A 25,540-nucleotide genomic window follows, 5' to 3' on the forward strand; every position below is an offset into this window, starting at 1 on the left:
GCTAGAGCACAGACTTGAACCTGATCGAACATCTCTGGAGAGACCTGAAAATAGCTGTGCAGCAACGCTCCCCATCCAACCTGACAGAGCTTGAGAGGATCTGCAAAGTAGAATGGAAGAAACTCCCCAAATACAGGTGTGCCAAGCTTGTAGCGTCATACCCAGGAAGACTCGAGGCTGTATTCGCTGCCAAAGGTGCTTCAACAAAGTACTGGGTAAAAGGTCTGAATACTTATGTAAATGTGATATTTCAGTTTTGAATTTGTCATTAATGTCCTTAAAATGTATAAAAACCAGTTTTTGTTCCGTCATTATGGGGTATTTGTTTATCCATTAGAATAAGGCTGTAATATAGCAACATTTGGAAAAAGTCAAGGGGTCTGACTACTTTCCGAATGCACTGTAGGTTGGTTTGGCTTGGTTCGGTTGCTCAGTAGTGTGAAGGACATTTTACTGCAAATTGTCATAGTATCTGTTTGAGAATGGTGTTTTCCCTCTCTCTGGCTGCCGTGTCTAGCACTCACAGTCAACACTGTTTATAAAGAAGCCTCTTCTCAGCTCCCATCCAAATTCGATGGCGTGCCTCATCTTCACATTCTGTTTGACCTTGCAGACACAAGTACACAACTCCCGAGCACAACAGATGCTAACGGTTTCACCTCCTTACCACCATCATCGGTCGCCTTGAGGGAATCTTGTGAGGGAATCTTGACACGTACACGGTCCTCCTTTTACCCTTGGTCACTGTCCTCTTGAGTTGACAATGTTTATTCAACAGACTTCTGAAGGTCTGGGTAGACTCTATTCACGCGAGGGAGACAGGATGGGGGGGGGGGGGCTGCTTCTTACCATATCAAATATTTGTAACTGGTGAGTCATCATGAGTGAGAAAAATCCATTGTGACACTCGTGAATGTGCAGTGCATCTCAAATCGTTGATGAGGTCATTGGTTTTCGGGCACCACAGTTGCTCTCCTCCTCTCCTCTTTTCCTCGTGCAGGTTTTCTCTTTTTCTTTCTTCTCACCAGTGAAACGGTTTGAGTGGGTAAAGCCACACTGTCATCAAGTGGAGGAGCCTCACCTGTAATTTGCAGCACACTGCTCTGTGGCGGTGAGGTCGTTCCCATTCACTGGCATAGCGGGCTGTGCGGTCATGTGTTGCATTTTTACCACTGCTTATGCTACCTATAGCCTACCCGCTGCACACAGACGTCAATTCGACGTCTATTCCGTGTTGGTTCAACGTAATTTCGTCGGAATGGTGTGGAAACAACGTCGATTCAACCAGTGTGTGCCCAGGGGGGTAGTTAAACCAGACTGACTGCAACATTCAGCTTGGTTTAACCAGGTTAGTATGTACAGGATATGTACCAGTAGTCACCGCTATGTATCCAAAGACACTGGCAGATAATCCTCCACTTTCCTCTGTCTGTTTCTCTTTTAAGATGAGTTGAAGACAGAAAAGTGTTTTTTGGTTAATTATCTTCAATGAAACGTGAAGCAATGTCATAAAAGGGATCATTCAGTCACATGGAGAAGCTTTCTCTTCCTCTAAAACTAACCAAGTGATAAAACTAACCAAGTGGTTCCTCTACTGTAAATTGGTCTCTGTTCAGTTATTCTGATGAGAAAACCCACCAGGGGAGAGGCCATCTCCATTTCAACCAGGCTTTCCCATTCATCTGCCGAATTAGCTGCACTGAAATCGACTCGACCCCAAACCTCACCTGTCCTCTCACCTCCCTCTCTCTTCTTTCTTATCCTCTCTCCTCTCTCCCTCAGACGAGCATGTTCAGCACGCGGGCACTCACGCTCCTGTCCTCTGTGTTTGGGGCTTGCGGCCTGCTCCTGGTGGGCGTGGCTGTGTCCACAGACTATTGGCTGCTGATGGAGGAGGGCGTGGTTCTGCAGCAGAACCAGAGCATGGAGGTCAGGATGGCCCTGCACTCTGGCATGTGGAGGGTCTGCTTCGTGGCAGGTATGCTGGAATAGACACATTTCGTTTATATATACAGAAGCACACATGAACGTATTATACACATAATGCTTTGTGGCAGGTTTCACGTGAGGAAAGCGCTACGTGTAAACAGTAGTTCATATGTACAGAGGCACACAGTACCTTACTGTAATGCTTTGTGGCAGGTACTGGAATCAACATAGGCTATATTTCACATTTCGTTCTGTCACACACACACAGACACACACACACACGTGTTTTATTGTTACCCCATTGTCTTGCGTCAGATCGCATCACTCATACACGGAGCTCATCCCTCAATGGTTGTCACTAGTTACCAAAGCCACAAAGTCAGAATTGGCTATATTGTAAAAATTCTTAAAAAACAAAAATGTGCTTTTTGGTCTTAATTTAGGGTTAGGGTTAAGCATAATGTTAGCAGTGGGGTTAATATACACTGCTAAACCTTTATACCACACCATGTTTTTGCTTTGTCATTATGCGGTATTGTGTGTAGATTGATGAGGGAAAACATTTATTTAATCCATTTTAGAATAAGACTGCAACGTAACAAAATGTGGAAAAATTCAAGGGGTCTGAATAGTTTCCGAATGCACTGTATACTTATATTGTGTATTTAAAGAGTAATACACTGAGTATACGAAGCATCAAGAAACCTGCTCTTTGGAACGTTTTCAACACATTGAGTCAATGTCCCAACCAGTTGAGACTGTTCTGAGGGCAAAAGGGTGTGTAAACTCAATATTAGGAAGGCATTCCTAATGTTTTGTACACTCAGTGTATAATTAAGTCATAAGGCCTGAGAAGACAGTGTTTTGGAGGATATATTGGCACTGGGTAAGTGAAAGAGCTACTGTACCTCTATGCTAACGTTATCTAGCTATAGAGCTACCGCATTTAGCTCACGACTTCCATCTAAATAACACTGATAAAACAAACCAAATGTTAACATGTCTGCCAGCTGTTGGTAGCTAACTGCTGGTGCTATCATACTATAACATAAACTCGGCCCTTTTTCAGGACCTTGTCTGTCAAAGATAATTAGTAAAAATCCAAATAACTTCACAGATCTTCATTGTAAAGGGTTTAAACACTGTTTCTCATGCTTGTTCAATGAACCATAAACAATGAATTAACATGCACCTGTGGAACGGTCGTTAAGACACTAACAGGAGGGGGAGCGATTTGGAGGTGGAGGGTCCGTCATGGTCTGGGGCGGTGTGTCACAGCATCATCAGACAGAGCTCCACGCTGGGCGTTACAGGGAAGACATCCTCCTCCCTCATGTGGTACCCTTCCTGCAGGCTCATCCTGACATGACCCTCCAGCATGACAATGCCACCAGCCATACTGCTCGTTCTGTGCATGATTTCCTGCAAGACAGGAATGTCAGTGTTCTGCCATGGCCAGCGAAGAGCCCGGATCTCAATCCCATTGAGCACATCTGGGATCTGTTGGATCGGAGGGTGAGGGCTAGGGCCATTCCCCCCAGAAATGTCTGGGAACTTGCAGTTGCCTTGGTAGAAGAGTAGGGTAACATCTCACAGCAAGAACTGGCAAATCTGGTGCAGTCCTTGAGGAGGAGATGCACTGCAGTACTTAATGCAGCTGGTGGCCACACCACATACTAACTGTTACTTTTGATTTTGACCCCCCCCCTTTGTTCAGGGACACATTCTTCCATTTCTGTTAGTCACATGTCTGTGGAACGTGTTCAGTTTATGTCTCAGTTGATGAATCTTGTTATGTTCATACAAATATTTACACATTCAGTTTAAGTTTGCTGAAAATAAACACAGTTGACAGTGAGAAGCCGTTTCTTTTTTTGCCGAAAAAGAGTAGTTTTGGCTACGCCAGAGGTCACTGTTACGGTAGAGAGCCCTATGGCTGGGGCCAAAACGATGTGCGTGGAGGACTTGTCGGATGGATCCGCGCGGGTTGATGCAACACCTAAAGTAGAATTTTATTCTGACATCTACATGGACTTGGGCAGTGGTCTCCAAGGCTTTTCTAGTCAATCGCCAAATACTTCAGTAAAAAGCCCAACGATAGCCTTGCTTTCCTGTTTTTTATTAGTTTTGCGCTGCTTGCGGTAGCGGCACGTGTTTCGGGTTGCCATGGATTTTTAACCATTTCATTGCGTCTGACGGTACAAACTGCACCTACCCGGCAGGCACTGAGACCAAATGAAGTGCACAGATTGACCTACCGCTGGCCAATCAGATAGCTCCGATCCCAGTGTCTGCAGAAAATACGGTATGTCATTGGTCTGCAGCTTTCACGAGCCCACGGCAAAGTCGATAGTCAACTCTACTGTGTGAGATTTCAAATCTTTAAAAAACATCACTAAAGACTGACAAATACAGCAAAGAGCTGCTGTTTTTATGAGTGAGTTCATGTTTAAGATTATATTCAGCACTGTCAACACTTTATTCAACACATTGCTTACTTATATATATTATAAATGTTAATGCGAATGTAGCGAAATGCTTGTGCTTCTAGTTCGGACCGTGCAGTAATATCTAACAAGTAATCTACCAATTTCCCAACAACTACCTTATACACACAATGTAAGGGGACGAATAAGAATATGTACATATGAATATATGGATGAGCGATGGCCATGCGACATAGGCAAGATGCAGTATATGGTATAGAATACAGTATATACATATGAGATGAGTAATGTAGGATATGTAAACATTATATAAAGTGGAATTGTTTAAAGTGACTAGTGATACATTTATTACATCCAATTTTTAATTAGAAAAGTGTTTAGAGATTTGCGTCAGTATGTTGGCAGCAGCCACTCAATGTTGGTGAGGGCTGTTTAACAGTCTGATGGCCTTGAGATAGAAGCTGTTTTTCAGTCTCTCGGTCCCAGCTTTGATCCACCTGTACTGGCCTCGCCTTCTGGATGATAGCTGTCACGACCGTCTGAAGAAGTAGACCAAGGTGCAGCGTGGTGAGCGTAGGTTACTTTTATTTTGTAAATGTCGCCAACAAAACAAGAAACAAAGAAAGGACCGTGACGCTTACAAGGGCTATAGTGACGCTTACAAGGGCTATAGTGCCACTAACAAAGACAACTTCCCACAAATACAAAAGGGAAAAAGGCTGCTTAAGTATGATACCCAATCAGAGACAACGATAGACAGCTGTCCCTGATTGAGAACCATACCCGGCCAAAACATAGAAATACAAAAACATAGAAAACAGAACATAGAATGCCCACCCATATCACACCCTGGCCAAACCAAATAGAGACATAAAAAGGCTCTCTATTGTCAGGGCGTGACATTAGCGGGTTGAACAGGCAGTGGCTCGGGTGGTTGTTGTCCTTGATGAACTTTTTGGCCTTCTAGTGACATCAGGTGGTGTAGGTGTCCTGGAGGGCAGGTAGTTTACACCCGGTGATGCGTTGTGCAGACCTCACTACCCTCTGGAGCACCTTACAGTTGTGGGCGGAGCAGTTGCCGTGCCAGGTGGTGATACAGCCCAACAGGATGCTCTCGATTGTGCATCTGTAAACGTTTGTCAGGGTTTTTGGTGACAAGCCACTGTAGTGTCGTCTGAAAACTTGATGATTGAGTTGGAGGCGTGCTTGGCCACGCAGTCCTGGGTGAACAGGGAGTGCTTCAAAAGTGCTTCCAATGCTTCAATAGGTCATCTATGTTTGTTAACTTTCTATTAAAACATATTGTAATGAGATCACTTCTTTCTTTCGGGATATGAAAACCGAGTATGTCTGCTTTACCGTCAGACCGGTGTATTGGTAAAGTACACGGTAATGTAAAAGGTGTATTTTTTTGTGGCGCCTTTGTTTATAATCCCTGGATTTCTAGGCCCTTGATATTATTGTTGGATCTGATTTTAATAGGTAACACTTCGATGGCCCTAATAGGTAGATATGCGATAGTGGACAACATTGTTTTACTCCTCTTGACAGTTTAAAAATTACATTTACATTTACATTTAAGTCATTTAGCAGACGCTCTTATCCAGAGCGACTTACAAATAGGTGCTTTCACCTTATGACATCCAGTGGAACAGCCACTTTACAATAGTGCATCTAAATCTTTTAAGGGGGGGGTGAGAAGGATTACTTTATCCTATCCTAGGTATTCCTTAAAGAGGTGGGGTTTCAGGTGTCTCCGGAAGGTGGTGATTGACTCCGCTGTCCTGGCGTCGTGAGGGAGTTTGTTCCACCATTGGGGGGCCAGAGCAGCGAACAGTTTTGACTGGGCTGAGCGGGAACTGTACTTCCTCAGTGGTAGGGAGGCGAGCAGGCCAAATTACTGAGAAGTAGCCATTTTTTACTATTCTACACCTAAGGTTACTATATATAATGTTAACCCATTGTATAAGAGATTCTCCAATATTGAAATATTTCAGGCATTTAATATACATTCCAGTCATACTTTATCAAAAGCCTTTTCAAAGTCAGCTACCAATACCATAACTGGTTTGATGGATTTTTCATAGTGTTCTATTGTTTCCAGTACTTGTCTGATATTATCTCCAATGTATCATCCATGGAAAAAACCTGACTGATTAGGATGAATAATATCCTACAATACCTTTTAAATTCTAAGCGCTATGAACTTTGTTAGAATTTTTGCATCGCAACACTGAAGTGTAAGGGTCCTCCAATTTTTTAGATGGACTGGATCTTTATACAGTATTTACCACTTGGGTCCTGTTTCAGTAATAATGAAATCAGACCTGGTTGAGTATCTGATAATCTACCATTTTTATCCGCACAACAGAGCATAATTTGCTAATTGAGAGGTGCCGGAACCAAAATTGAGCTCGAGAGGGGGAGTTCTGAGGTACCATCAGCATTGCATGCATATGGTCGCATTTGCGTAATGCCATAGAGCAGTAGAGTAGAGAGGCACTTACAGAAGTTGCACACATGGGGTCTGGAAAAAAATTGTCTTTTTAGAAATGTATTTCATGCAATTCTACATCATTTGACAGAATCTCTGGCGGAATCTTTTTTAATACCGCACAAATGATCGAGATGGCAGGCCTCTTTGACACTGACAAACTGACATCAATAACAACGACCTTGTCTTGAATCTATCAAAAGCCTAGGCCTAGGTGTGTGGAGACATATTGTAGGCTGCAATACGAGGAGGACATTTTAGTCCTAAAAAAAAGCCTCGCTCCTTGTTTTACTTTGTATAACAATATCTGGAAGTTGATCAAATCTTTTGGTAGCCTACAGCATAGAGTCGTCTCTTTTCAGCAGTAGCCTTTTGCTTTCCAACCTGTGTTTTCCCTTGATTGTATTTGAAATAGTTTTGTCTGCATGCTGTTTGTGTCACGGACAGATTTGCCGCACGTTCCCGACTGTAGGCTATTCCTTGTTATTGGGCTACAATCCACAGCTAGGCTATTTTGAAAAGAAGCTATTTATCCTCCGTGGCTAAATTATAGTCCTTCTCGTGGTGTTGTAGGTTATTCTGGATGATTCCATTACTTTCTGAACAGACAGCAGTTATTCTATAACTTTGGCAAATGTACTGTATTTCAATTTATTAGGGGTGCTGCAGGTCCTTGATTCTATGATTTCTATAAGGAAATAAAGGGTGATGTCAACGCTGGAGGATGAGAGATACAGGCTCATGTCTATCAGGGCAGAGGGAGAGATCATAGAAAGTGAATCTCATTTTAGTTATGTAAGAGATACAGGCACGCTTCTATAACACAATCACAGCCCCGCGCTGGTCTCACACATAGGCCTACAGTAGGTTACAATGCCTGTGCAGAAATCTACTTTTTAACATGACGTTTTTTTGTGTGGGGGCAGGAGAATTAATGAAGAGGCAACTTGAATGAACTTTGATTGTTACATGACAAAAAGTGACAATTATTTTTCATGCCACAAGAGTTGCCGGATCCGACCAAATAGCTTCTTGAACAAAACAGTCCAAAACGGAGAAGTGCCAGGATCCGGCTCAAATTAAGCACTAATTGAATACTTTTATAAGCCATAAAACGCCCTCTCCCTATCCACTCGCGATACAACGTGTATTGATTGACTTGCTTTGTTATTGTTAGCGGCTTGTGTCTATTTAATATCGAGGAGTATTTCACGTTCTCCGGTCAGACGAGTAACAACATGAATTGGTGCATGTGTCAGAAATAATGAAGTGCGACTCGAGTTTTGCCATCAGCTCGAAGACGGTGCCCCATTTTTAGTCAATCAGCAGCACTCAGTGGAGTTCTCTGCTGCTGTTTCTCTCTTTCTTTCTCTCTCTCTCTCTCTCTCTCTCTCTCTCTCTCTCTCTCTCTCTCTCTCTCTCTCTCTCTCTCTGTACTGAGACTAACCAACATATGTAGGCACCATCAGTCCAGTAAAGAAACAATTGATATTTTACAAGTGTGATCATATATATATATAAATGGTCTGAGAAGAACATTGGCGGGGCAATTCATGAATAGCCCTTATGCCTACTGCATAAACCTCATTGTTACATAACTGTTTTTAATAGGTTAATGTTGCATATGCTTACGTCAGAAGAGGTTGGTGACCACAGGGCTAGGGCATCACGAAGATATTCCCTACACTGGATTGACTGCAGATTTTAGGAACGGAAAATTGAATATGTTGGGGCTGGCTGCCCGTTGTGGGGTCTGCACGCTGCGGTAATTCGGCCATTCTGTGGCTCTGGGGGGGGGGGGGGGGGGGGGATTTGCCGAGTGCGGGCTGTACTGAAATGTGACGCTTCGCATTGGATCCGACGGTGGATCTGATGGCATTTCTAAGAAGCCCCGGAGACAGGATTTCTTTGGAGGTGTGGATTGTGGATTTAGTTTATTTCTTGATCTTAGAATCAATGTTGTCATTGTTTTTCCATTAAAAAAGTGCACACCAGTTTAAAATGTACAGGGCGGCAGTGGTAAGTGTTGGACCAGTTCAAATCCCCGAGCTGACAATGTACAAATCTGTCGTTCTGCCCCTGAACAGGCAGTTAACCCACTGTTCCTAGGCCATCATTGAAAACAAGAGTTTGTTCTTAACTGACTTGCCTAGTTAAATAAAGGTAAAATAAAACAAATACAGTAGGCTACAAGTAATATGTTCCTCCACCGCGTGAGTCATAGAAATTATGATTTTGCGTTCGGAGGTTCCAGCGGTCTTCGTGGTTTTTATATGCAGGGAGCATAAATTGTACAATTCTATACTAACAAATACTTTTTCAAGCTTGAAGTCGGAAGTTTACATACACCTTAGCCAAAAACATTTAAACTCAGTTTTTCACAATTCCTGACATTTAATCCTTGCAAAATATTCCCTGTCTCAGGTCAGTTACGATCACCACTTTATTTTAAGAATGTGAAATGTCAGAATAAAGGTATTCCAGCCTTTATTTTCTTCATCACATTCCCAGTGGGTCAGAAGTTTACATATACTCAATTAGTATTTGGTAGCATTGCCTTTAAATGGTTTAACTTGGGTCAAACATTTTGGTTATCCTTCCACAAGCTTCCCACAATAAGTTGGGTGAATTTTGGCCCATTCCTCCTGACAGAGCTGGTGTAACTGAGTCAGGTTTGTAGGCCTCCTTGCTCACACACGCTTTTTCAGTTCTGCCCACACATTTTCTACAGGATTGAGGTCATGGCTTTGTGAAGGCCACTCCAATACCTTGACTTTGTGGTCCTTAAGCCATTTTGCCACAACTTTAGAAGTATGCTTGGGGTCATTATCCATTTGGAAGACCCATTTGCAACCAAGCTTTAACTTCCTGACTGATGTCTTGAGATGTTGCTTCAATATATCCACATAATTTTCCTACGTCATGATGCCATATATTTTCTTAAGTGCACCAGTCGCTCCTGCAGCAAAGCACCCACACAACATGATGCTGCCACCCCGTGCTTCACGGTTGGGATGGTGTTCTTCGGCTTGCAAGCCTCCCCCTTTTTCTTCCAAACATAACAATGGTCATTATGGTCAAACAGTTCTATTTTTGTTTCATCAGACCAGAGGACATTTCTCCAAAAAGTATGATCTTTGTACCCATGTGCAGTTGCAAACCGTAGTCTGGCTTTTTTTATGGCGGTTTTGGAGCAGTGGCTTCTTCCTTGCTGAGCGGCCTTTCAGGTTATGTCGATATAGGACTTGTTTAACTGTGGATATAGATACTTTTGTACCTGTTTCCTCCAGCATCTTCACAAGGTCCGTTGCTGTTGTTCTGGGATTGATTTGCACTTTTTGCACCAAAGTACGTTCATCTCTAGGAGACAGAATGCGTCTCCTTCCTGAGCGATATGACGGATCCCATGGTGTTTATACTTACGTTCTATTGTTTGTACAGATGAACGTGGTACCTTCAGGCGTTTGTTCAGCATTGAATGTGTGGACTAGGTTAGCTTCCTATTATTTTTCATATGAAGTGACTGGCTTCAAACAACGTTAGCAAGCTAATGCCATGGACAAATTTAAGTTAGTTGTTGTGCACACATTGTCAAACTCCAGAAATACTGTCCTGTCAAGCACCAAACATCTTAGCTAGATGTACAAATGAGCTATTAAGACTTCCTCTGAAAAAAAAACATATTACGGACCAATTTTAGGGTGAAATAGGATTCATTAGGCAATGTTACCTAGGTCATATCAGAGAGGGAGGTGGGGCATGGCGTGTAGTGACGATTGATTACACACCACACCTACCAAGTAGTGCCATGCGAGAGTTTGGTTCAATAGGGTCTGGCTCTGACAGATATGTGTACAAGCTAGCTAGTGTGCATGTAGTGACGTAATCAGTGGAGGATCCTCAGAGGAGGAAGGGGAGGACCATCTTCCAAAATGAAGAAGAAGCAAGAGAGAGAGAGAGAGAGAGATAAAACAAAAATTTAAAATCGGTATCAGTTTTACTTACTTAGTTAGCAAATACAGCTAGCTAGTTTAGCCTACTCAAACACTCTGCTCAAACCAAGGGATGCTATGTTAGCTAGCTGGCTATGACTATCCAACACAACACTGGAACTTTTCCAAATCAAGGTAAGCTTTTGGTTTTACTAATTTAATGCCACCTTGGCCTGCCGGTGTAAGTGCTAAACTGCTTACTGACTGTACACTGTAACTGTAACGTTAGTGCATGATTGTAACGTGTTAGTTCTATTAGCTATGTTGACAATGATGTTACTTTAGCTAATATGGTGAAAATGATGTAGGCTGTGAGTAGGGGTTATGATATGGTTTGGCTTGGAAATGTTTTTTTGCCTGGTCACATACAGCTAATGTGTTGTGCGTTGAATCCCACAAGCAAAGAGAAAAGGTGAGAGGAGTAGAGTGCGTAAATGCGAGAAGTAATACAACGTGGCTGCTATGAAATTGAACTGTGTTACGTGTGATCATGGGCAATTCTGTTGAAAAATGTTTCTTAAACGCAAACTCTTGTTGCAACTGTTAAACTAATAATTACACCCAAAATCAGCAAGATGCAGGCTAGAGTAGCGGTATTGAATGTGTCAACAAAGCATCCTTCACTCATACTGCCAAACATACCCTCGTAAAACTGACCATCCTACCGATCCTCGACTTCGGTGATGTCATCTATAAAATAGCCTCCAACACTCTACTCAACAAACTGTATGCAGTCTATCACAGTGCCATCCGTTTTGTCACCAAAGCCCCATACACTACCCACCATTTCGACCTGTACGCTCTCGTTGGTTGGCCCTCGCTTCATACTCGTCGCCAAACCCACTGGCTACAGGTTATCTACAAGTCTCTGCTAGGTAAAGCCCCGCTTTATCTCAGTTCACTGGTCACCATAGCACCACCCACTCGTAGCACGCACTCCAGCAGGTATATCTCACTGGTCACCCCCAAAGCCAATTCCTTCTTTGGTCGTCTTTCCTTCCAGTTCTCTGCTGCCCATGACGAACGAATTGCAAAAATCTCTGAAGCTGGAGACTCACATCTCCCTCACTAGCTTTAAGCACCAGGTGTCAGAGCATTTTACAGATCACTGCATCTGTACTTAGCCTATCTGTAAACAAGCCCATCTATCTACCTACCTCATCCCCATACTGGTATTTATTTATTTTGCTCCTTTGCACCCCAGTATCTCTACCTGCACATTCATCTTCTGCCGATCTACCATTCCAGTGTTTAATTGCTATATTGTAATTACTTCGCCACCATGGCCTATTTATTTCCTTAACTTACCTCATTTGCACTCACTGTATATAGACTTTTTGTTTTCTTTTGTTCTACTGTATTATTGACTGTATGTTTTGTTTATTCCATGTGTAACTCTGTGTTGTTGTATGTGTCGAATTGCTACGCTTTATCTTGGCCAGGTCGCAGTTGCAAACGAGAACTTGTTCTCAACTAGCCTACCTGGTTAAATGAAGGTGAAATAAATGTTTTAAAATTAAACTGTAGATCTGTCCATTTATCAATGCCTGTTGCCTCAAAATTTTCTCTCGACTTGTGTGCACCTACATTGTAAACTTTCATTCATAGGCTAGATTGTAGCAACCTCATGATGGGTAGAGGGAAAATCTATCATGTAGTAGTAGTATCATGTAGTAGTAGTATCATGTAGTAGCCTAAACCTATCACTGTTACACAGAACTGGGTGAGTGGAATATGAATGACAGTCATCCAATATGCTCTAATATAAATAAGGCCATGCTCATGAAAAACAAAAATTGTCCTCCCGCATCTTAAACGGCACCAGCCGCCACTGGACATAATGCATGTAGTGACATAATGCTAATGGCGGTTGTACTGTTACAAGTACGCTCAATGGCAATGGTCGCGGTGTGTATTGGGTGCAGCGTGTAGTGGTCCCAGCGTGTAGTTACTGCAGTCCGACGATACATTTTATTGGACAGATCAGTGCAGGCGGAATCGACGCGCTATCTGACGTAAGACGATGATTGTTACCCATGACTCAGTCTGCATCAGTCTGCTAAAGTTGAAAGGAACGCTTAAGGAAGAATGTACACACACACACACACACGCGCGCGCGCGCGCACGCTCCTTTAGCCAGAGTTATACTGGTGGCCTTCCAGCAGAATGGCGTTGTTTGCGCTGGTGCCTGGTACACAAGGTGGAATGTGGCTTTCCTCGCCGACTGTTCACCTCTGTGCCACTCTGATTAGGTGTCCCGCTCCCTGTCCAAATTCCAGGTTAACGACTTACTCCCTATTCCACCCCAAGTGTTTCTTCTGCTCATCTGTCTCTGTCTCTCTCAGGACCTGAAAAGGGGAGATGTGTAGCATCGGAATACTTCACCACTGAAGCTGAGATAGACATCGTGACCGAAAACACTGCAAATATACTAAGTAAGTGACAACAGCGAGAAACGTGCAGGAAAATAACCCCTGCATGTCATTGTGTCATTGCTTTATGCACCTTATGGCTCTATCCAGGAAACATGGTGAGGCAAAATGGTTCCCAACCTCATTCATTTAAAACCTGTGTTGAACACTGCTGAAATTCCCCTTTCTTTATTTATCAACTATTTAAATGATTCAAGATATGGAAACTTGGGGAAACCTTGTAAGGCGTAGAACATTGTGGCCCAAAAGTGGACTATTATAGACCACAATGGGACCTGACACGCTACGACAAAGGACATTATCATTACTACAGAGTATTGTTTTGTACAGCTGGCTGCAGGTATAACAACCTGTAGGGAATGATAAACTGATGCAGGAAATGTGTTCTTGGGAAATGTTACTTGATCCTTATTTTGTATGATTTCCTTTCTTCATGATTGACAAGTAAAACAATTGCATTTAGACTGGTGGGGGCTAGTATTACATAAAGTATTTATGTCGGTACAAAATTGCTCCCAACCTCAGTTCAAGTCAACCTCTCTGACTACTCCATAAAGACTTTATAGTCATGTAAGAAAGGAAGTGAAGGAATATTTTTCTTCTTCTGTATAATTCAAGTGTTCACTCGTGACCTTTTTCATTGTCCTTTTCTTTTTCTTTTTTTCTTTTCTTTTCTTTTTTCTTTTTTTATTTCACCTTTATTTAACCAGGTAGGCTAGTTGAGAACAGGTTCTCATTTGCAACTGCGACCTGGCCAAGATAAAGCATAGCAGTGTGAACAGACAACACAGAGTTACACATGGAGTAAACAATTAACAAGTCAATAACACAGTAGAGAAAAAAGGGGAGTCTATATACAATGTGTGCAAAAGGCATGAGGAGGTAGGCGAATAATTACAATATTGCAGATTAACACTGGAGTGATAAATGATCAGATGATCATGTACAGGTAGAGATATTGGTGTGCAAAAGAGCAGAAAAGTAAATAAATAAAAACTGTGGGTATGAGGTAGGTGAAAATGGGTGGGCTATTTACCAATAGATTATGTACAGCTGCAGCGATCGGTTAGCTGCTCAGATAGCAGATGTTTGAAGTTGGTGAGGGAGATAAAAGTCTCCAACTTCAGCCTTATGTTCCAAGGCAGGTCAATTAAAAGCAAATGATCATTTACAATGACGGCCTGGCAGACACTTGGCAACAGCACAGAAACATCAGCAGACAGACAGTGGAAATAAAGCAAGGAGAGATACCATCATACGACACCTATGGCAACAGCTCAACATGGCACAAACACTGTTAAGCGCAGACAACAACAGCACGAGGCACAAAATAGGCAGAGACGACGCACATCACGACAATAGAGACCACCGCAACACTACAGGACAGGAGATCTATGGCAACAGTGCAAAACGTTGTAGGAACAGGCAATAGAACGAGAAACAAAGTAGGCAGCACGGGTAGCAAAGTGTAACAGGAAAATCATGTTAGAAGAAAAAGTGTCAGACTACAATACAAGTAACGTAGCACTACTGAATAGACAAATAGACAAGGTAACAAATAATTGCAGCGCAAGCAGACAGACATAAAAAAAGACACATTGCCTTAGTTATTGGTTTGCGTAAAACAGCTAAAACATAACAGTTACAAATCGTTCGTACACGTATATAACAATTTCGACCATTCTTGTTTTTTCTCTCCATGTGTTATGTACTGTGCATTCATTTACAGTACCGGTAAAGTTTTAGAACACCTACTCATTCAAGGGTCTTTCTTTATTTCTTTTTTTGACTATTTTCTACTTTGTAGAATAATAGTGAAGAAATCAAAACTATGAAATAACACGTATGGAATCATGTAGTAAACAAGAAAAGTGTTAAACAAATCCAAATATATTTTATATTTGAAGATCTTCAAAGTAGCCACCCTTTGCCTTGATGACAGCTTTGCACACTCTTGGCATTCTCTCAGCCAGCTTCACCTGCAATGCTTTTCCAACAGTCTTGAAGGAGTTCCCACATATGCTGAGCACCTCTTGGCTGCTTTTCTTTCACTCTGCGGTCCAACTCATCCCAAACCATCTCACTTGGGTTGAGGTCAGGTGATTGTGGAGGCCAGGTCATCTGATGCAGCACTCTGTCACTCTCCTTCTTGGTCAAATAGCCCTTATAGCCCAAATAGTGTGTTGAGTATTTTTTTTCTTCTTTTTGGTTACTACATGATTCCATATATGTTATTTCATAGTTTTGATGTCTTCACTATTATTCTACAATGTAGAAAATAGTAAATATAAAGAAAAACTCTTGAATGAGTAGGTGTGCCCAAACTTTTGACTGGTATTGTATTTATTAACTTAATTATTCATCAATAGAGGACACGTGTAACATAAAGCTTTTTTTCACTGATCGCGGCTTCATTATCCCAGTGGGACACTGAAACTTGGATTAAAACGATGTAAGAAATGTTTCATGTTTTTTCTAATTCATATTTTTCTGGAGTGTTGAACTTAACTCTCCCTCCTTATCTCAATATATCTTTCCCTCTTCTGTATTTCTCTTGACCGGTTTCCTTCATCAGAGATGGTACGGACGGCCACACCGTTCCCCATGGTTTCGCTGCTTTTCGTCTTCACCGCCTTCGTCATCAGTAACATCGGACACATCCGGCCCCAGCGCACCATCCTAGCCTTCATCTCTGGAATCTTCTTCATCCTCTCAGGTAAGGAGCCACATAAACGTTTCCTATTGGCTGTTGTTTTAATGATGTTCAGTATTCAAGATGTTTCTTGGTTGATGAAAGCTGCCAATGGTATCTAAAATACGTTCAGTGTGATCTAGGTCTGGAACCCTCGTGATTGGTTTCTGATTTAGTGGCTTGGCTAACAGTTTATCCTGATCCTCAGTTGTCTATAAGATTACATCATTTTCTATTTGGGGGTATTGCATGTCTTGCTCACAGATGCTGGCCTAGCATGAGACGCTGCTGACAGAGCAGTTATGTGCCCATCTTGTCCTTATTACATGTCACTGACCTGCAGCAGTGAACGATTGCACTGTTTCAGGCGCAAATTGAATACGTTGTGCTTTTCTAGTAGTTAACTCGATGAAAGGTATTTTCTGTTTATTATTTTTCTACTGAGCCATTTACTTTATGTTCGTATACTTATCTTTTCTTATTTCTTATTGTTGTTGCATTGTCGAGAATGAACCTGCAAGTAAGCCTTTCGTTGGACGGTGTAGACCATGTATATCCTGTACATACAACTTATACAACTTGAAACTTTCTGGGCTGTGAGCTGAGATTTCTTTTTTTTTTTACAAATAAAACTTAAAATATTGTAAAACCACAACAGCTTCAGGTAATGTCCTCAAAAAACGACTTGAGAAATCCACTGGACTTGAGAAAATATTCTGTTATTCTGAAACCATTTCAACAAACTGACAGCTCTCTAGTTTTTCCTGCATGACATTGTTCTCAATGTCTGTTCTATAAAAATGTGCTTGCCATGGAATTACATTTCATCATAATTTCACAACACAAATTACTAAAAAAGTCCTCGCAAACAAAACGTTTTCACATCCTGATTCAGGACCAGCTCTCCATACACCTTCTCCTAACCCAAACCATTCTGAAGAAACAGAATGGACGACGCTTCAAACTGGCTCCCGGTGCAGCCTGCCTTTCTTCAGAGAGGGACAGTGTTCTCTAGCACGCCCACGCAGAACGGCTGACTGCTGCTGAGAGGGAAGCAGGCGAGGCGAGGAGCTAGCAGCAGCTAGCCACACAGCTCCCCCTGCTGACCCAGTAAGGGGAAGCCAGGTCACTGGTTCCCAAGAGCTTTGGCCGCTGCTTCTGCTGCTGCTGCTGCTACTGCTGCCTGCTCGAGCCTGCTGCCTGAATCTCCTCCTGCTGTTGTTGTTGTTGTTGTGGTGCTGGTCAGGGTTGATTATGCAGTGGGGCTGTTGTGCTGGTTAATGGTGGAGGAGGATTTCAGGGTCAGAGACAGCAGCAGCTAAGGCTGGCCGGCTGGGGAAAAGCACAGACACGTCCTTTAATTAGGTTTTCTTTCTCTTCCACCACTGCTCTTGTCTGTTGTCCTTGTTTATCGCAGATTCACAGGCAGTGGTTGGGATTTGGTTTCCATTTAGTATAATGAGGCTAATTTATTCCAAATAATGAATCGTTAACATGGGCTTCAAGAGGAAGTTTTGAGGACATTATTCAGTTGTTTTCTTGTTGCTTTTTAATGCGTCAGGGTAAATGTGCTCAAATGTTTGGCCATACGAGCTCTTTTCCGTGTGAAGGCAGAAACGCGTAGCAAAAATGGTGGCTTTTGGAAGGCTAACTGAGAAAACATTTGAGAAACTATGATATGTTTTTTTGCAGTGGTGACACTAATTTAGCTAGTCTAGTGTAATACAGCCGTGGTAGTAGTAGGAGTAGCAATGGTTGGTCATTTGCAGTCTATCGTAATCACATTTTTACCATCTATAATTTATGATTCTTGTTTTCGTAAAATAATGTTCTCATAAAAGAACAAGAACAATGGGTTGTCCTCAAAGCTCCTGTCTGTATCCTATGCCCTTTGAGTAGACTATTGACTTTGGCTCGAAATATGGTGTTTTTGATCCCATTCCAGCGGTGTGACTATAGGCCACATACTGTCCCACTTTCCAGCTGTCTCGCCCTTTATGTCAAGAGGATCTATTTGGATGCCAAGGCAACAAACAGTCAGAGATGTACTCATATGAACATTCCAACTCTCTCCCTCCATCTTGCCCACTGTGTATCCTCCTGTCTCCAAATCTCTCTCTCGCTCTCCCTACCACCCACCCTCCCCTTCACGTTCACACTCTCTGACCCATCCCCCCATCCACTCTTGCCCCTGGCATTTGTCCCTTCCCTCCTCCCTTCCTCTCTCTTTCCTCTACCCTTTTCTCCCTCTCTAATTCTAATTTACAATACCCTTTCTCTCTCACTCACTGTTTCATATAATCTTCCCAACCCTGTACACTCCTTCTCTCTCCTCTTCCTCTCTCACCCTCCACTGGCTCGCCTCTTCTTCCCTCCTCCTTTCTCTCCCCTCTTCTCTCCCACTCTCCATTCCATCTCGCTCTCTTTCACCTACTCCTTCTCACGTCTTTCTCTGCTTCTATGCCTCTCCATTGCCTCTCTCCCCCCCCCCCTTTCCCTCCCTCTCTTTTTCTCTCCATCACCCTCCTCTCCCCCTTCTCAGGGCTGAGCCTGGTGGTGGGCCTGGTCCTCTACATCAGCAGCATCAACGACGAGGTGATGAACCGGCCACGTGAGCCCGAGCACTTCTTCCACTACCACTACGGCTGGTCCTTCGCCTTCGCTGCCAGCTCCTTCCTCCTCAAAGAGGTCAGCACACCAGTGCGCCTGCTAGCGTAGCGTCAGACCACTAACCTCTGCTAACTGCTAACCAACGTCTAGCGCAGTACCTCACTGTTAGGATCCCCCCCAACCACCTCGCGTCAACATTCATAAATGTTAATAGGGCACACTTTAGGGTGACAGCTCTGTCACAGCGGCAGCTTAAAACGCTGCTGTCGTCACATGAATATACAGTTCGCTAGAGGGCTTTTGTTTTTCTCCAGCCCCTCTGCGGCGGCAGGAGGAAGAGGAGAGGGAATAGCGCTTAGCGCCAGCACCGATGTGCTCAAGTTTCAAGGATGTTGTATCAAGATGTCAGCGATGAATAGTGGATGAGGTGTAAATGCTTGGCGCAACATGAATGCATTTTTGATAATGAGTTATTACACGGAGGAGCGATTTGGTTGAGTCTGAGCATTATTGTCTCTTCAGTGCATTGCAGGGTAGGTTGCTAAGACACTAAGAGGTTTGTGCATCATATTATTAAAATGTTTCATATTTTATATTGATTCAAAAAATTTTTGTAGATCTTTCAGGATGCGATATTACATCGTGTTGTATTGAGGGGTATTGTGCTTTATTAAAGGCCCAGTGCAGTCAAAAACGAGATTTCCTGTGTTTTATATATATTTCTAAACTGTGAGGTTGGAATAATACTGTGAAATTGTGAAAATTATTACAATGCCATTTTACTGTAAGGGCTGTATGAAAAGAACTCATGAAATGCCATCCTGTTTGGGTGGGATGGAGTTTTGGCCTGCCTGGTGATCAATTAGTTAATATACCAATCAGAAAGAAATTTGTTTTCAGTTTTCCCCTCCCCACTCAGACCACTCCCAGACACTCCTAGCAAAATTGTTGCTTGAGAAATGGCTCTTTGCTTGGAAGCAATTGTTCTTTCTTTTTTAAACATTTGCATTGAAAACAATCACAGTAAGGTACTTAATAGTTACCCACAAACTATTTGATATTGAGATAAAAATGGCTGCATTGGACCTTTAAATGTTCCAGTATGTATTGTATTTCATGGCCCAGTACTGTATGACATTTTTATATAATATGATTTATTTTTAGTTAGACTTCTTTTTGCTGTGGTTCAGAGTGTGCCTGATGTATGTATGATGGCCCAATGTGTCACTTATGACTTCTTTATGATGTTGTTTCAGTTTCATGTCATGCGTTAATATGAGTCATGGTATCTCATAGTGTGCTTGCGCTGCTCTCTCCCAGGGGGCTGGGGTGATGTCAGTGTACCTCTTCATGAAGCGCTACGCCGAGGAGGAGATGTACCGGCCCCACCCATCCCTCTACCGCCCCCGCCTGTCCGAGTGCAGCGACTACAGCGGCCAATACCTTCATCCCGAGTCGTGGCCTCCTCCAAAGAGGGGCCGCAGCGCATCTGAAGTCTCCAGCGACATCTCCATCCAGCTGAACCAGACACCCCCGCCGCCCAAGGGCAGCTCCATGCAGCAGCAGCAGGCCCCGTCCTCTGGCCCCTCCTCGGGCGCCAGCTACCAGCCGTCCTCCTCCTCCTCATCCTACCCCCACCACTCCATGTCCTCCCACCCCCTCCACTCCAGCCACCACACCATGTCCTCCCACCCCAGCGGGCCCCCTCCCCAGTCCATGCCCATGGCCATGCCCCCCTCCGCCCAGCCCCCTCCCCGATACCACCAACACATGCACATGAGTGCCTCGCCGTGCTAGAAGGGGGGAGTGAGGGATGAGGGAGGGAGGGGAGGGGGGGATAGACAGAGCAGGGGTTGGCTCTGTCGTACATCCAACACACAGAGACAGATGCAAACACACACACACACACACACACATGCACACATACGTGCACACACAGAAGTGTGGGAGGAGAGATGGAAGAGGGGAGGAAGGAAGGATATTTAGGAGATCAAGAGAAAGAAGGGAATGAACGAAGGAAAGAAAACGAGATGGGTGGAGGATGATTCACAATGGATGCTGTGCTTAAAATGAAGACAGATATTTTAAAAGAGGGAGAGAGAGAGGGAGGGATATGATCATCATTTACACAATAAGAAAAAGAGGGAGGGGGGGTTTATAAGAAAGGGTGATGCTGTTTCAGAAGAAAAATAATTTTGCATTTCAAGCACTAACACACACAAGAATCAAGAACAAATTGTATATGCATAGAGATTTATACTTAAACTGTATAGACATTTCTTTCTCTTAAGTCCTGGAAAAACAAACGTTGAAATCTTAACCATGTTTGTCTTTCATGAGATATGTATATTCCTGTAATATTAGTTCTATCATTTCATTCATTGTTTGTATTTGAGAGGCAAGAATTGTGAGTACCAAGACGGAAATCTGAGACATCTGAAGATCATTCAGGGTTCTGTGACTTATCTGCACATACTGTAACATCTCAGATTCCGCAAGGGTTCCAAAATGGTTCTTCGGCTTTCCCCATAGGACAACCCTTTTTGGTTCCATGTAAAATCCTCTGTGAAAAGGGTTCGACATGGATTCTAAAAGGGGTCTAGCTGGAACCAAAAGGGTTCTACCTGGAAAGAAAAAGGGTTCTTCTCCAATGAGGACAGCCTTTAGGTTCTAGCTAGCATCTTTTGTGTGTGTGTGTGTGTGTGTGTGTGTGTGTGTGTGTGTGTGTGTGTGTGTGTATATAAATGTCCAGGTCATAGGCTTCAGCATCCATAAAAAAAAACACTTGAATTGTTGTTTCATGTTTTTGACTAAAATGTCACGGTAACAAAGAAAATCCATAACTTTCCATCATTTAGAAATATTTATTTCTGAGTATAAAAAAAAGCACCCATTTTACTACGAAGAATGAGAGCCTATTTGCAGATTCCATGAGACATATGATCCTCCTTTGATTGCTAATTAGCTTGAGTGTTCATATTCTGTAGCACATGGCTGCTTACCAGTAGAGTATCTTCCTTCTATTCATAGTTACCAAAAGAGCTTCCCATACAGCAATGGAGTAGATTGATGAAGTAAAGACTGTGTTTGTTTTGAAATGTTTACTTTTCTCCTTCTGACTGTGACTCGGGATATATAATACATGCTGCCTATGTAGTCTACCTAATGCACAACATGTTTACATTCTATTCTGATGTTTATTGGTATCCTTATACTAAATGCAACACACACACACACACACACACACACACAAACCAGCTGCCACAGTCCTGCTATAACTACATTTACTACTATTTCTACTACTAATATCAAAAGAAAGATTGTGACCATTATCATCATCTATGTTTATAAACATCTGTATTATAATAATGTAAGTAAATGCAAATATATATGAAAATATAATAAAACCATAGAGGATGTGTGAGAAAGAAAGTGAGAGGTTGGATGTCTAATATAAAGCACAGAAATCAACATTGAGTGTACCAAAATTAGAAACCCCTCCTCCCTCCTCAATTCGTCGGGGCATGGACTCTACAAGGTGTCGAAAGTGCTCCACAGGGATGCTGAACCATGTTGACTCCAATGCTTCCCACAGTTGGGTCTAGTTGGCTGGATGTCCTTTGGGTGGTGGACCATTCTTGATACACACAGGAAACTGTCGAGCGTGGGATAACCCTGCTACCATAGCCCTATAGCCCTGTTCAAAGGCACTTACAGTACGTCTTTTGTCTTGCCCATTCACCCTCTGAATGGCACACGTACACAATCCGTGTCTCAATTATCTCAAGGCTTAAAAATCCTTCTTTAACCTGTCTCCCCCCTTTCAGCTACACTGATAGAGGTGGATTTAACAAGTGACATCAATAAAGGATCATCGTTTTCCCCTGGTCAAGTCTATGTCATGGAAAGAGCAGATATTCTTAATGCTTTGTATACTCAGTGAATTTCACAATAGCGTCTCTTAGTGAATGAAGGTCTAAACGAGAGCAAAACATGTCCAATGGGTCTCTGTAGCACCACCGAGTGGTGCTTTTGTTGTGAGTCTGATTGCTCTCCATCGAGGTTGAACGTTGCCTTTTGTGTCATGACATTGCTCATTTCTTCTAGCGAACCGATAGCAATTCTGGACTTGGGGGATAGAAGAACGACTTATAACAAAGTCTTGCAATGTCTGCCTACAAATAGTGAACTAATTCCCGATCAATGTACATTCATTTCAATTTGAGACATTGAATTGCATTCCAATTGTTTTCCTAGTATGATGTGGTTGTTTTTCCGAATTCCAGATCTTTTCATGCGACCAGAAAACTTGATCAAATGTTTTTTAATATCTATATTGTTTTTTTTTGTATGTAGCAGATGCACATACACATGTGATGAGTGGTAGCATTCGTTTGTTTGGGACCCAGGACAGCGATGTACAGCCTATAATATAGTATAGAGTCAAATATATGAACGCATTAGCAAACAGGACTGGCTCCTGCTGGAGGGAAAACTATAACAAAATAATATTTGTAGCTTGTTCTGTAATCATAATAGGTAGAAAAGTGTAGTGGTGTAGTTTTATTAACTCTATAGTGTAAAATATAGTAGGCCTATTCTGATTTGGTGTGAGAGGTTGATTAAGCGAGAGAGAGAGAGAGAGAGAGAGAGAGAGAGAGAGAGAGACAGAGAGAGAGAGAAAGAGAGAGAGAGAGAGAGAGAGAGACAGACAGAGAGAGAGAAAGAGAAGAGAGAGAGAGAGAGAGAGAGAGAGAGGTGAAAGGGGTAGCTATAAGAATTGTATCACATTTTATGTTGTCAATGAAATATGATCATCCTGTTGTTTTTCCTCATTATACTACTCTGCTAAATTGAGGTTTCCTTTCAGAGAGCCATGTCTTGACTAGACCGTGAATGTTATTGGAGTTGAGGACGATTGTGGTTTTTCCGTAGCTCAAGTGAGATTCATTGATTTCCTCAAGCTCCTTTTATTGCCTCCACTTGTTTCTCCTCTTGCTTCCCACCCCCGGTAAATCCTACCTTTTGAACTTTATTGATCATTTGTCTTGGTTTGTCTCTCAAATCCCCGTTAATGTAATGTGGGGCAGACTTGTTCCACCTGTCTCTTCTCTTTCCTGGCCTCGTTTTTCACTCTTTCTCCATTTCTTTCTTCTTCTGTTAAGGCGCTCTCTTAGAACCTGTCTTTGAGCTTATTAAAATGAACTGTGCCTAACAACAGTAGCGGAGATCAAAGCTATTAATTATTATCAAGATCATTATATAAGTCTTATTGTTGTTACTATTATTATTAGTGTAAATATGTTACCCATATTTACCACAAAATCAACGGTTTAATGGTAATAATGACAATAATGACATTTTCTTTTTGCTAAGCAATGCACTAATGAATCTGAAGAGATTGTTCATACCTGAGATACCATTTGCTATTGGATCGATGCCTGGGGGTTGCTGACTAACGTCATTGTTCCACAACTAATGAATAAATCCTAGAGGTAAACCTGTGTGTGCTTAATGTTTGTGGTCAGATGTCTGACACACACAATCACACACACAAAACACACACAATCACACACACACACACACACACAAACACAATCACACACACACAATCACACAAACACAATCACACACACACAAACACAATCACACACACAAACACACCTACCACTGATGTCAGGAACTTTTAGAGCTGAAAAGATCAACATGGCTAAACTATATTGAGATGAAATCCTGTTTGCACACTGGTGTAGAGAACGAATAGCATGACTGGAGACTGACATACTCAGTATCTTGGTAATGCCCCCTGCTATTGTGTTTTAATCCAAAGCTCTGCTTATTTAAAGCCATACGAAATGTAGCAGTTCTGTGTGTGTGTGTGTGTGTGTGTGTGCGTGCGTGCGTGCGTGTGTGTGTGTGCGTGCGTATGTGTGTGTGTGTCTGTGTGTGTGTGTGTAATGGTGTTAATGGGTGTTACGATGTTTTACGTGTGTGTGAACTGTGTGTAGTGTGTGGATCAGAAGTCTCCACAAGAATAGTACCAAACAAAAATTGGGCCAACTGGGGACATTTTGTTGGCCCCCCCACGAGATCAAATGCTATTTCTAGGGGGTTTAGGGTTAAGGTTAGAATTAGTGTTAGGGTTAGAATTAGGTTTAGGGTTAGGAGCTAGTGTTAGGTTTAGGGTTAAGGTTAGGTTTTTGGGTTAAGGTTAGGGTTAGGATTAGGGTAGAGTATGGTTTAGGGTTAGGAAAAATAGGATTTTGAATGGGACTGAATTGTTGGTCTCCACAAGGTTAGTTATACATTACTGTGTGTGTGTGTGTGTGTGTGTGTACAGCGGTGGGTGGAGTTCGTGATTTGGAGGCCCCATGCAGAGACCAGTCTGAGGCCCCCATGGGTTTTATAGTATAGTTTTATAGTAGCTGATAGATACATTGTGACAAAATACACCATATTACCAACGATTGTTCTATCTGTGATATTAACAGTGGTGACCTGTTTAGCAAAAAAAGAGTTTGCAAAGCTGTCATCAAGGCAAAGGGTGGCTACTTTGAAGAATCTCAAATATAAAATATATTTTGATTTGTTTAGCACTATTTTGGTTACTACATGAGTTGAATGAGTAGGTGTGTCCAAACCTTTGACTGGTACTGTATATATGTTTTTTGTTGTTGCTTGTTATTTTGGCATTAATACGTGTCACATATCAGTTTCCAAACAAGGCAAAAAAATAATCATTGAGTTAATAAAGCCGCATACAAACATGGTCTCTTTATTGTTTCCTTGAATAAGGCAGCTCCAAAATGCAGGTGTTTCAGCTTAGCTCAGTTTTTTCTGTAGTGGTGGGGCAGCCAGCAAAAAATACGGAGCGTATGGGTTGGTAATGCTCTCTAGTTGCACCGTGATTGGCTTAGTGTTCTGTCACTCATGGGGATACTACA

The 25,540-nt window shown here is 42.4% G+C and overlaps 1 protein-coding gene across 1 annotated transcript; it reads left to right on the forward strand.

Annotated features, from left to right (window-relative positions):
• The first annotated feature begins 1,788 nt into the window (after nt 1-1,788).
• LOC115128343 (voltage-dependent calcium channel gamma-7 subunit-like) lies at nt 1,789-25,344 on the forward strand. The gene is made up of 5 exons (XM_065017727.1): nt 1,789-1,978; nt 13,208-13,297; nt 15,870-16,010; nt 18,529-18,674; nt 19,917-25,344. Exons 1-5 carry the CDS (start codon nt 1,789-1,791, stop codon nt 20,391-20,393), a joined length of 1,044 nt encoding a protein of 347 aa, XP_064873799.1. The 3' UTR covers nt 20,394-25,344.
• Nucleotides 25,345-25,540: the final 196 nt, after the last annotated feature.

The sequence above is a fragment of the Oncorhynchus nerka genome, linkage group LG4 (genome assembly GCF_034236695.1).
Source record: "Oncorhynchus nerka isolate Pitt River linkage group LG4, Oner_Uvic_2.0, whole genome shotgun sequence".
Taxonomy (NCBI): domain Eukaryota; kingdom Metazoa; phylum Chordata; class Actinopteri; order Salmoniformes; family Salmonidae; genus Oncorhynchus; species Oncorhynchus nerka.

Bases quoted from the DNA above. Each gene is read 5' to 3' on its own strand.
- LOC115128343 (XM_065017727.1), top strand. From the start codon at position 1,789: ATGTTCAGCACGCGGGCACTCACGCTCCTGTCCTCTGTGTTTGGGGCT. The intron at 13,298-15,869 runs GTAAGTGACAAC...TTCCTTCATCAG, and splicing joins AAACACTGCAAATATACTAA to AGATGGTACGGACGGCCACA. The intron at 18,675-19,916 runs GTCAGCACACCA...GCTCTCTCCCAG, and splicing joins GCTCCTTCCTCCTCAAAGAG to GGGGCTGGGGTGATGTCAGT.